Source organism: Rutilus rutilus (assembly GCF_951802725.1).
Source record: "Rutilus rutilus genome assembly, chromosome: 10".
In the NCBI taxonomy this organism is placed as follows: domain Eukaryota; kingdom Metazoa; phylum Chordata; class Actinopteri; order Cypriniformes; family Leuciscidae; genus Rutilus; species Rutilus rutilus.
Window position 1 is genome coordinate 35,367,573 of NC_140215.1, and position 13,546 is coordinate 35,381,118.

The 13,546-nt window shown below is 39.9% G+C and overlaps 1 protein-coding gene and 1 long non-coding RNA gene across 3 annotated transcripts; both read left to right on the forward strand.

The window, feature by feature from the left end:
* Positions 1-3: 3 nt before the first annotated feature.
* LOC311298706 lies at positions 4-667 on the forward strand. 2 transcript variants are annotated; one of them, XR_014628983.1, is made up of 4 exons: positions 4-63; positions 158-245; positions 380-469; positions 586-667. It is a non-coding gene; the product is annotated as an uncharacterized lncRNA (long non-coding RNA). The 2 variants fall into 2 exon arrangements; XR_014628984.1 differs by having other exon boundaries at positions 9-63; positions 192-245.
* A 163-nt stretch (positions 668-830) lies between these two features.
* On the forward strand, positions 831-9,349 carry LOC311297881 (uncharacterized protein; the record flags this gene model as incomplete). Its single annotated transcript, XM_084420356.1, has 5 exons — positions 831-954; positions 8,121-8,293; positions 8,658-8,722; positions 8,933-9,033; positions 9,237-9,349. 5 exons carry the CDS (start codon positions 831-833, stop codon positions 9,347-9,349), a joined length of 576 nt encoding a protein of 191 aa, XP_084276482.1.
* Between the last annotated feature and the right edge of the window lie 4,197 nt (positions 9,350-13,546).

The following is a 13,546-nucleotide window of genomic DNA, read 5'->3' on the forward strand; positions in this document are numbered from 1 at the left end:
GTGGTTTCATCGTGATCTTCACTAGATTGGAGAAGTTGAGGAGATTCACTCGATCAGTTTCAGGTGTGAGGACGTTTAACAGGCAGAGGAGGATTATAATCTTTTGTCTTCAATTCTGGATTATTTGTATTGAGATTTTCAAATTTGTGTTCATTAGTATTCATCGTTATCTTGTGCATGTTCTTGTCAAGAGGATACAGTGTTGCTTCCGGTTCCTCCGCCAAAGATTAAGCTCTCACATAGGGGTGAGTAAAATGGCTGGGCTGGTCCAGTGGTATAATTCAGTCATCAAACTTCAGGGAATGGTTGGCAATATGAGTTTTTCTGTCATTTAAGTTGCTGATGCTTCTGGTTTTGGAATTTCTTTTAACAACCACAGGACAAAATGCAATGCTGCTCCAGTTACCTGCACCCCCAGAACTGGCTAACACCGCCATTAGACAACCAGAGAGTCCTGCATCTTCAGACAGTAATTTCATGTTTTTATTTATTCTACTTTACTTGCTCACAATGCAAATGGAATATAAAGTATTTTTAAGTCTGGGCTCAAAACAAAGTCTTTCAACCTTCCTGTTCCTTTTTCAGTTTCTGGATGTTCTCGTCCAACGCTTCACCGTTCACCCACAAGCTCTGAATCATCAGAAGCATTCAGTCCAGAGTCAGCCAGTAAGTCAGTAAACATTTTTTTACAACCCTCTACATACACCTTGGCAATAGAATCGCCATTGGCTAGTACATTTTTTCATGTCCATGATCAGTTGCATTCTCCATAGTTGTCAATTCTCCAACCTCACTTATTGACATTATTGCAGGAGCAGCGGTCTTGAAAAATGATTTCAATGAGCTTCAACGCTGTTATTTTTTTTTCAGGATCTAGGTGTTCCCGCACACCTCAGCGTGGAGTTCGAAGGCCATCACAGTCCGGGAGCAGAAAAGGTCGGGCATCCTCATCCAGTGAGTCCATGATCAGTTGCATTCTTCATAGTTTTTAAAGACAGCTGCTCCTGCAATAATGTCAATAAGTGAGGTAGGAGAATTAACAACTATTTCAATGAGCTTCAACGCTGTTTTTTTTGTTATTTTTCTTCAGGATCTAGGTGTTCTCTCACACCTCAGCGTGGAGTTCGAAGGCCATCACAGTCCGAGAGAGGCGGCTTGAGCGGCTTGAGGCGTTTTTTTTTTTTTTTTTTTTTTGACTGTGTGTTTTTCGGTCTCATTATGGATTTTGATTTACTCAAAATTTGAACAATGTACTAAGAATAATTTGCTCTCTATTGCTACTCATTTTAAAATACCTATCTCAAAACAAGAAAAGAAACAAAATATCAAATCTCAAGTGCACACTGAATTAGCTGAAAAAGAACTGCTCCCTCCCGTGAGCTCTGTCTTTTCCCGTGCGGTTGCGCATCCAGATCCTGAGCTGCGTAAATTAGAGCTACATGTAGAAATGCGGCGTTTAGAGCTCAGGGAAAAAGAGCTTAAGCATGATTTTGAGCTGCGTAAATTGGAAATAGAGGAGACAGGAAGACGTGAGTCGGTCCGTCTCAGAGGAGCTAGACCAGTGGGCGGTGAAGTTGGCATGGCGGAGATGGATTATGATGTTAATAAATGCATTCGTTTAATTCCGCCCTTTTCTGAGAGAGATGTTGATAAATACTTTGTGTTATTTGAGAGAGTAGCGACGACCTTAAAGTGGCCAAAAGAAATTTGGCCTCTCCTGCTGCAGTGTGTGTTTACGGGTAAAGCCCAGGAGGCGTATGCTTCTCTTTCACCTGAAGTAAGTTTAAATTATGATCAGGTGAAAGTTGCAGTTTTAAGGTCTTATGAGCTGGTTCCTGAGGCTTATAGGCAGAAATTCCGTAGCTATAAGAAAATTGAGGGCCAGAGTGATGTTGAGTTTGGTCGTGAGAAAATTGCACTTTTTGATCGTTGGTGTTCTGCACAAGACGTGACAAATTTTGATCAGCTTCGCGATTTGGTTCTTATGGAGGAATTAAAAAATTATCTACCGGACAAAATTGCAACATACTTGAATGAACAAAAAGTGACTAAGGTGTCTGCTGCTGCTATATTAGCAGATGAATATGTTCTGGCGCACAGAGAAAGTTTTGAGAAATCTTTTTTCTCTCCATCACAGCGTGGTCCTGTCACGCAAGTGTACTCTAGCGAGCAGGACAATTTTAAAGATACTGCAGCTAAGGTGAGACGCCTGTGTGCGCTTATTGTGAAAAGCGTGGGCATTTGATCAACAATTGTTTTTTGCTGAATAAAAGGAAACCCAAACCTGTCATGTTGATCGAAACCCCTTCAGGGTCACGCCCTTTTCAGTCCGAATGTGCAGATTTGGACATTTATTCTCCTTTTATTATGAAGGGTGTCGTTTCATTGACTAATAGCGGCGTAAAAGTTCCAGTAACTATTTTACGTGATACAGCGGCTTCTAGGTCTATTATTCTTCAAAGTGTGTTGCCTCTTTCAAATGAAACTTCATTAAACTGTAGTGAGTTAGTGCAGGGCTTTGGAATGAAGTTTGTTCATTTGCCCATGCACTCGGTTAAAGGAGCATTTCACCCATGGGAACATTGATCTTTATTGAAAGTGGGTCATATATGTAGTCGAAATGTAAAATAAATTTTGAATTTGGTGCCTTCTTGACCGAGGAAAGAAAGAAAGTAACTTCAGGACGCATTTGTATGAAAGACAACAACTCCCACAATGCACCACATTGCACAGCTGCGCAAGCCACTCCCACTAATCCAGAACAGCATATGAATCACTCATCCGTCCATAAGGCTAGCTACCACCGGAGCTTGAAATTCATTTCACACAAAATGTCTAACGTTAGTTAGTTGGCGAACTCATTAATGAATTACTCCTCATTTGTATTTCTTTCGAAGTGGTGAATTATTGCATGGTTACGTTACCGGGATGTTCAGTCAGATGCGGTGCGAAACTAGGATGGTTCACAACACAAACGTCCGTGTCCTCGTCTGATTCAGAGATTTCGTCCAGGAGAAATTGTCATCGTTTAAATTCTTTGCAGCAGACGGACTCTATCTCTGTGTTCGTAGCGGTTCGTAGTTGCATAGTGAGATCACCGGCGCCACCAGTCCGCCCCCAGCTCGAGCCAGTCTGGGCTTCTCGTCCGCGACAGGCAGGTCTTCTGCCTCGGCTGCTCTTCGCTATGCGGCTTGTAAAGGTAGCCACAAACACCTGATTCGAGCATCAGACTTCCGAAATCCTCTTCTTCTACATCATATTGAGTAACGTTACCCTCCGCTATTGTCATATCTTCACAGCTTGCTCCACAGTGCCTGTTAGCTTAGCTTCCAAACAAGATGGAGGATATTGCTTTTAGTTTCAGAAAGTGAAGTCCCACCCACTGATCTGTAATAGGCCTGTAGCGTGAGCGGGTCCCGCCCCCTGGAATAATGAGGAGCTAGTGTTTGTAGTCTCTACACTTTTCAATGAAATGTGACTTCCTGCTTATTATGACGCAAAATGATGATTTTTACGTCATAATAAGCAGGAAGTAAAACACTTAAATCCTTATTTCTCCCATCTCAGGGAAAAATGAACGAAAAATCCACGTTTATTATAATATATGACTGGGTTTCTAACAATACAAAGCTTAATGCAAATGGGTGAAGTGTCCCTTTAAGCTCGAGTCGGATTTGGTGTCCGGTCTAGTCGCGGTGGCTGCGTGCGACACCTTTCCCATTAAGGGAGTAGATTTCCTTTTAGGAAATTATTTGGCTGGCGGAAAAATTCTGGTAAACCCTGAGGTCACTGCTGTTCCTCTGGTTGCTGAAGGCCCGGATGAGTTACAGAAGAAATACCCTACCGTGTTTCCGGTGTGTGCTGTGACACGTGCTATGGCTAAAACTAAGGAGTGTGATGTCTTAAATGTAGAGGATGGCATTATGTTAGATCTAGATAGAGAGTCTGAGTTGTCATTTGACAGTAGCTCTACCACTATCGCACGTTCTACACTTATTGATGTCGATTCCACAGCGTCAGATGAAGGAAGTGTGCACAGTTCACTAGAGCTGCAGAAGCCATTGGGGGGAGTTGGGGTGAGCATATGTCTCGAAAGCATCTGATTTCTGAACAAAAATGTGATCAGTCACTAAATTCTTTGTTTGAATTGGTTGTTTCTGAGGAAAAGCTGGCAGATATGGCTGCGAGTTATTTTATTAGAAATGATGTCCTGCTGCGAAAATGGACACCATCGTACGCTTCTGCACAGGATGATTGGAGCATTGTCACACAGATTGTTGTACCAAGTCGGTTTTGTGGTGAAATACTTAGCTTGGCACATGATAATCCCTTAGCTGGTCATCTAGGGGTTAATAAAACGTATGACCGTATCTTGAGACAGTTTTTTTGGCCAGGGTTAAAACGGGATGTGAAGCTACACTGTAAAACATGTCATACTTGTCAAATCTCTGGGAAGTCAAATCCGCCCATACCGCCATATCCTTTATATCCTATTCCAGCTGTAGATGCGCCATTTGATCATGTTGTCGTCGATTGTGTGGGTCCATTGCCCCGTACTAAATCCGGTAACCAATTTTTACTGACCATTATGTGTGCCTCAATGCGTTTTCCTGAAGCTATACCTATGCGTAAAATCACTGCGCCCGCTGTTGTAAAGGCACTAATTAAGTTATTTTCATTGTTTGGACTCCCTAGGGTAATTCAAACTGACCAGGGGGCAAACTTTATGTCTCGTGTTTTTGCACAGGTGGCCGATCAGCTGAACATCACCCAACCGCTTCTCAAGTGCTTTCCATCCGGAGAGTCAAGGTGCACTGGAGAGGTTTCATCAAACCCTTAAATCAATGCCCCGTGCTTATTGTCTTGAATTTGAAAAGGAGTGGGATGATGGGGTACATCTCTTGATGTTTGCCGTTCGAGAAGTTGTGCAAGAGTCTACGGGTTTTAGTCCAGCAGATTTAGTGTTTGCTCATAATGTGCGTGGCCCTTTAAAGTTACTGCAGGAGAATTGGTTGAGTGAGTTCAAACAAGAAAATTTGCTTGATTATGTCAGCTCTTTTCATTACAAGTTACACAGGGCTTGTGAGTTGGCTAGCAAAAATCTGATTGCTACTCAGTCCAAAATGAAAGGTCGGTTTGACAAAAAAGCCAAGATTAGACAATTTAAGGCTGGGGATAAAATGTTGGTATTTTTACCTATCCTTGGTTCTAGTCTTCAAGCACGCTATAGTGGCCCTTATGTCATAGAGAAGAAGGTTAGTGACAGGGACTATATTGTAGCTACTCCTGACCGTGCCCGTCGAAGCAGACTGTGCCATGTCAATATGATCAAACCTTATTATGATCGCGAGCAGTTGGACAAATCCAATTTGGGGGAGGTAAAGTCGGTTCTGGCTTTGTTCAATGCTGAACAGCCTCAAACTGTGTGTTCTCCTGTCTGTAGTGCTTTTCAGGTACCTGATTTCTCTGAGGTAACATCTGGAGCTGAAACTGTCCCTGAGGCCTGGGAGTTGCTGTCCGGTTCTGAAGTTGATTGTGGTATTGAGAGCCCTTTTCTGGCTACAGTTCAGGGCCGGTTAAACAACTCTGAAATGCTTGCTAACCTTGATTCCTGTTTTTTGCATCTACCCTGTTCACAGCGTACAGATGTTGTAAATCTAATTAATCGTTATTTTTTACTCTTTTCAGATGTGCCGTCCCAAACACACATATTACAGCATGACATCGATGTGGGTGACAACATGCCGATTAAACAGCACCCGTATCGTGTCAATCCTGAGAAACGTCGGCGTTTACAAAATCAGGTTGACTATATGCTGTTGCATGGCATTGCAGAACGTAGTGCCAGCTCATGGAGTTCACCCTGCATTCTCGCTATTACGTCTGATGGATCTGACCGTTTTTGTACAGACTTTAGGAAGGTTAACAAAAATGTGAATTTGCGAAAGCAACCGTAACCTATCTAGGGAAAATTGTGGGTGGTGGCAAGGTAAAACCGGTAAATGCCAAAACTGAGGCCATTACATTATTTCCAGTTCCTTCTACTCGTCGTGAACTACAACGGTTTTTAGGAATGGCGGGGTATTACCGCAGTTTTTGTAAAAACTTTTCTGCTGTAGCTGCCCCACTTACTGACTTGCTGAGTCCAAAAATAAATTTTAAATGGTCACCGGAATGTCAGTATGCTTTTGAGTCCCTTAAAACTCTCCTGATGCAGGCACCTGTTCTCGCTGCTCCAGCGTACGATCGTGTATTTAAACTGGCTGTGGATGCCAGTGATGCGGGAGCAGGTGCTGTTTTGTTGCAGGAGGGGATTGATGGCATTGAACATCCGGTGTGCTACTTTTCAAAAAAAAATCAAAAACATTGTTGTGGCAAAAATTCTCATTAAACAATCATCACTGCGTAAGAGACACTCTGAAATCAAATGATCATTAAAAAGTATTTTTTTCTTGCAAGAAGGCCCAGTTGCCACACAGAAGTCACAAGTAGAGCTGTAATCGGGCCTTAAAAGTTCGGCCCGAAAAGGCCCGAGCCCGACAGAGTTTGGCCCGAGCCCGACAAGTACATTTTGATTGACAGCTTTTTAAAAGCCCGAACCCGTTGACTGTCCAAAAGGCCGTCTATCAGCAGTGATAAGAGTGTCGGAGAATAGCGCGGACACGCGCTTCACACCGCGAGCCGGCACACGCACCACTCGGTGGAAAAGGGAGAGAAAGAAAAAACGAGACTGCGCCGCACGCACACAGCACCTTTGTCTTTCGTAAAAAAAGGAGTAATTTATAAATTTTTTAACATCATTTATTCATGACTAACGGAGGCTAGAGGCCACTTGGAAGTTGGAACAAAGAAATAAAATAAGTCCTCCAGAGACCAGCCTCTATTTCACCTCCTCAAGATCCATTTTCACGCTAATCTAAACACATCACCTGACCGCTCATTTACCACGCAACCCGAAGCGCGAGCCCGAGCCCGTGTAAAATAATAGAAATTAAGACCGAACCCAACCAAACCCGTCGGGTCCCGTCGGGTTTGGGCAAAGATCTTCAGCTCTAGTCACAAGTACAGTCTGTGGAACAAGTGCGACAACGAGGGAGGAAGAAACAGAGCCTTTATATCTTTTCCAAGGTCTCTTACAGGCCGGCTCTTATCTATAGAAGGACAGGTTTTCTAGTGATCTAATTCTTCTGAGTTTATTCCTACAAACTCAGAAGTTCCCAAGGGGTCAGAGGTTCCCTTTTCAGCTGTCTCCCCCTTTGTCTCACAGTGTTCACATTAGTTCAGAAACACAAGTCAGCTATAATATTATTTCAAAGTCTTACTGCAAATGGAGATTCATACTGCAATCAATGAAAATCAAAAATATTCATTACAACATCAAAAGTCATATTCAACAATTGAAAAAGAAGCGCTTGCCTTAATTCTGGCCCTTAATAATTTTGAGGTTTATATCGGCTCTTCTTCATGTCCGGTTACGGTTTACACGGATCACAACCCTCTCGTGTTTATTAATAAAATGCGCAACTCGAATCAGCGTTTAATGAGGTGGGCTTTGTTTGTCCAGTCATTTAATTTGGAGATAAAACATGTAGCCGGGAAGAATAATGTGTTGGCAGACTTGTGTTATATGGTGATTGGTGGGTTGTTTTGTTTTTTTCCCACCATTCACCATCTGGGGGTGGGGGTGTTACGAGTGTATCGCGAACGCCTGGCCTGGAGTCCTCTTATTAAGGTTTATGTTAATTATGTTAATGTTGTCTTGTTTCCGTTTTCCTTAGCTTTGATTGGTGGTGCTGGGGAAGGACCGGAGATAAAACGGAAGGAGGTGGCCTTGGGAGAGGAAGCTGTTCAACGCCGTTTCGCCATTGGTTACCGTTTTGAACTTGAGTTAGGAGCGGGGAGTTTCAGCTGTGGGTTGTATTTCCTTTCCCTTTGTTGCTGAGCTCCCCGTCTCTCATTTTTTGGTTAATTTGTGAGTTGTTTGAGTTATAATAAATATATATTTTTGGATTACGTACTTCGTTGTTGATCTCTTATGTTATGTGTCCCTGAATCCTAGACTCATATTTTGTGGGACCGTAACACTTGACAAAAATAAATGAATGTATTTTCTTCCACAGAATACCAGAAGTCAGTGCTTGGAAAGCTAGTTGAAATTCCAGATGAGATAAAAAGAGTCGGGAGGCACTATGAGCCCCTGAATTCTGCCGTCCATGTTGCTAGGCTAGAAACCTTAGAAGAGTTTGCTCAACAAGAGGCGCATCTCAAGGACCGCAACCTCTGGGAACAAAGGGTCAGATTTATACAGAAATTGGACTAAACTATGGCAATTAGACTAGACCCCCCAAGTCTCCAAAAAGTCTAAATCATCTATATTGTACAAAAATATTCTTTTCTAGTGCATCTGTTAACATGCACAGCTTTATAGAATGTGTAATTGAGGGACACACAGTGCTCGGATTTTTTGAAGGCGTATTTTCATGCCTTTGTATTAGAGGTGTACTACTGTCCCATAATATTTGGCATGGACTCAACATGTATGGATGAGTCAACATGACCAGTTCCCATTTAAGCTCAATCTGGCAACAATCAGTATATTACCGACACCATGGGTTTATTCATAATGTATTGAGTGGCTTTTCATGTGTTATGTACAGGTGTCCCAGCTCTCAAAGGTGGGCGGGAGGAACGATAAAGACTGCATCCATAAAGTGATGGACAGGTATTAAACAACTGTCACATGCTCAGAATATAGAATGTAATTATGCAGTTACATTTTTACTCATTGCCTGCTCTGTTTGCCCTCCTCTTAGCACATAGAAAATCAAAAATGCGGAAAGAGATGATTCATTAGGAATAATGCAAGCATAAAGGAATATTTGTAGAATGTAGGCGTGGACCTCACCCTATGATTTTGTGCATGTATTCTCAGGCTTTTCACCAACAGCCTAATGGCTTCTTTCAGCATGAAGGGCCGGGGTAGCAGTGAGAAAAAAGCCTTCCAGGATACCATTTCTTACTCTGTGGTAAAAGGTAACTGCATTTTTCATGTTTATATATATATATATATATATATATATATATATAATTTAGCTTACCAATTGTATTTCTTTTGGGAAGGTATGCAAATCCATGCAATTGTTAATTGATTAAATGTAAATACAATGTGTAGTGGGAGCCTTAATGATGTAAGACGTGGTTTATTCATGCACCATCTAATATATTTTCTTTTGCAGCTGCAGTAATGAAGTGGAGTAAAACTGCCACAGAAGTTGAAATCAGGGCTGCTATGGCTGAGACACTTAAACATGCTCCCGGGAGAGCTGGAGGTGGAGGTCCCAAAGTGTGAACATTTGTACTGTACATTTTCTGAGTTGTGTTTTGTGTTGACTCTTGGAATGTGAAATCTGTGTTTTATTGCACTATATTTTATGTAAAATGTGCTGTTTTAAGTATAATAAAGCTATTCTCTCTTTAAAGCTTTGTTTCATCCATATGTTAATCTAAAATGTTATTTGGCATGTTGTGTTGGGACTTGAGAATTGACAATTGTCAATAGGCATCGAGTAAACGTTGAAGATTTACGTCTATTTTACGACAAATTTGACGTCTTTTAAATGTTCATTTTCAACCTTCAGTGGACCGTAATTAGACGTCGAAGATTTACGTCTATTCAACGTCTAATAGACGACTTTTTGCTAGCTGGGAATGTTCTTGTTATAGTCAAATCACCTTCATTTATATAGCGCTTGATACTATACAGATTGTTTTAAAGCTGTAGTAAACAGGAAAATAACAGAATCAGTAAACCAAACAGAATTCAGTTCTGTTCTAGCTCTAAAAAAAACATTCATGAGTTGACTTGTTCATATACTCTTTGTTTTGGATAGGAAATAACATACTTGCTGAGAGCTCCGAGCTCGAGACTTGACCCGAAGCCAGAAGTCCAACACCAACCTGACAGAAACTCAGAGCCTGTCCACGTCTGAGCAAGAACGTGTTTATTTTGTTTAACGTGTTTATATTTTATTTAACATTTGTATCTCTTGAATTGAATACATGTTGCATGTATATTTGTAATAAACGTTAAAGAAAATCGTAAATGGGCTTTTTCGTTAGGACTTGTTTTGGGATCCTTTATTAATGTGGATGTATTTTTTTATTATTAATATGGATTTATTATTATGCAACAATAACAAATACAAAACAGTAACAAACAATAATAGACAAAATAGATACAAATTAAATGAAAACAATATCACAGGCAGAAAAATGGCACATCTTTCACACTGTTTACATGTCTGACATTTATGTATATTGTGACATTTGTTAAACGCTATTTATGATGGTTTATTTGTCCATCCTCACTCACTCACTCACTCACTCATCGCCATCTACTGGTGTAATGATGGAACAGAGAGGAGAAGAAATCAGGAAAGGACTCTCGTGTTTTTGGTGCTAAACAGACACTGAAGAGGACATAACTGGACAACACTATTATATCACATAATTAACTATTATCTTTCAAGTCATTAGTGCAGTTATTCAAGTCATGGTACAGCAAGAATAAGAATCATATTAATAAAAATAAGAGTTACACAACTGGCTACTCGTGCCCACACACAGATTGGCATTGGAGGAGTTTCACTTTTATACACTTTTTTATATTTAGTTTCAACAAAGTGTCCCTACAAAGATGACGCATGAGTTTCAGATGAATTTACAGGTTTCAATATTCATACTATGTTTACATATGACTCAGTAAAGCCCTGCCATTCAGTTCTATTTATTTAATGAATCATAGTGCGATCGTATTATTCAACGCACTATTATTATGTTTGAGACATCAACCACTGGTCGATGACCATAATGTTTGTATAAACTGTAGGTAAAAACTGGTAAAATGTTCATCTAGGTTATAAAAAACGTAATATTTTCTTCTCAGCCATGTCAACAATTGTCCATGAGTGAAATCTCCTCCCATCCGTTGTCTGATTGGCTTTCTGTGCGCGCGTGTGTGTTTCAGGTGTGTGTCAGACAGTGCGAGTGTCCTGAGTTCATGGCTTATTGCACTTCCTTGCTAACAAAAATATAATGGTAACGGAGTGTAAAATGTTAAATTACTGCATAAATGGGGACAGAACCTCTGTCTGATGCGTGATGGCATTTAGTGTCTGGAATAGGCCCCGCCCACAGCAGAGATAACGAGACATGAAGTAGCTAAAGTTATACGTTTTGAGCAGTCGGAGAATTATCAGTTAAAACAAGTGTCTAAAACACATAAATAACTGCTCTATTGTGGATTTATTCTGCAATGAACTTGTTAGGCAACTTTTGACATGTGTTTGGCGTCGAGTGTGTTATTTTATATCGAGTTATTTTGACTTTGTATTACCAGGCACAACCGTGATTAATTTGTGCATTGTCTTGTGTTTTATGTAGATCTGATTCATTCTCAACGAAGTGAAACCCCTATTTCCACGTTTTATATCTACATTGTGCATGTAATATGTATAAAAAATGTTGTTATTTAATGTGTTTAATGGATTAATTGTTTTATTCATGTAGTATTGTGCATATTCACCACTAGGTGGGGATGTTTCCCTTCACATTTAGTTTAATTGAGTTGTTCAGCATTTCATTGAGTTGATGTGATTTAATTCACTGAAAATGAATTATAATTGTCAATCTGCAAAATTGTACTCACTATATGATCACAACGCAAAAAGATTACATTGATTTAAAATATTAAAAAGAAGAGTAGTACTGTTTTAAATAAACATTTCTAATAAATTTATATTTTTGAACTTATAAACGCAAGCTTGATAAAAATGATCATTCTAGAAGAAAATTTCAGATGGCACTTAGAGGCTTTTGCATCTGAACTCTTCATACATATACATATACACCGGTGCTCCACTTTTAAGTTTAGTTTGATAAACAGTGAACTGTGTTTCTTTCCATTTGTATTAGGATGGAATAAAACAGTCAGCTGTGTTTAGAAATAGGCCAAATGCATTGCATGGTAGCTCATTTATAAAACAATAAGCCGGTCTGTCACAGGTTGAGGGACATCGCGATTTAAGAGACAGATTTTGAGATTGTCTGATTTGAATGGGTTTTTTTTTTTTTTACCACTAATTGATTTTTAAGAAAGCCTCATGTGAGCAAGACTCTGAGATTGTAGCTGGTTTTCTACTCTCAGAATATGATGTTGATGATGATATTATAATAAAGCTAATAAAAGATTTTACAGGATCCACCTCTTAGTTTCTTCAGCTGTTTTAATTCAGTGATGTATAGAAGCTTGTTTCCGCCACAGAATAAAAGGTAATTGCGCCTTTTTATCTCACAATTCACATTTCTAAACTCCTTATATCCTGCAATTCTGACTTTTTTCTCATAATTTCTAGCCTTGATTAATTTGGACAAAAATCATCCCTGCACAATGTCCATTGCATTGTGATGGTGGGAGTGGTCCTATGTGTGTATATACAATGCAGTTTTCTCTGTATATGTATATATATATATATGATGTGCATGGATAAATCATTTATAATAAATTATTTCTTTATTGCAATATTCAATAAAAACAACAATTGTCCAATTGTCCATTTCATGGTGACTTTAATATGTTGTTCAGGCAACACGTGCATACTATGATTATCTTCACTTTATGCATATTTATAATTAAACAAAATATGATATAAATCAAATAAAACCAAATCAGGAAATACATGCATACTCTGTTTATCTTTAATGTATATTTATAATACAGAGAATATAGTATTATACATGAAAATGAGCTATTTTGGCTTTCAATGTAAACACCATTGTTAATTCATGTGTATCGTCCTAATAAATAAAGTTTAATTTTTTTATTCAGTTCATTTTACAAAGTACAAATGTTGGTGATGCTTCGTTCCCTTGTTCATTCGCTGGTATCCTTAGGCACGCTCCGCTTTTTACATGGACTTCGCTGACTTGCACCTACATTTTCATATAAGCATGATTGCTTATATGAAGAAGCAATAGCAAGTAAAATGATGATTTATTGAACAGATGTTCACACAGGAAAACTCAGAACAGGCAGATGATCGCTTGATGACGAAAGTCAGACCAGGAACACAGACTGCAGGAGAGCGGTGACGCAGGGACTGAGATGGGCGATCCAGGGGTGAGTGAAGCAGAGAAGATAATCCAGAGGTGAGAACGGGAGTGAACTCAGTGAAGCAATCCGGTATCCAGTGAGACAGGAAACACGAGGAATACAGGAAACAGGCACGAACCCGGGAAGCTTCAACAACGATCTGACAAACACAAGACGAAAGACAGGGCATTAAGTATTAAGTATTGTTATTAAGTAAGCTGGCTAGATGGCCTGCAGCTGCCGCTGATGATGATAATAAGCGGTAACGCCCACAAGAAACAATCAGCGCAAACGAGACCCACACACACACACACACAAGACCAGAATGATACAGCGGATCTACCAACCGTGACAGGAAATAGACATAATCAGGTTTAATAAGCTGGAGGAGGTAAA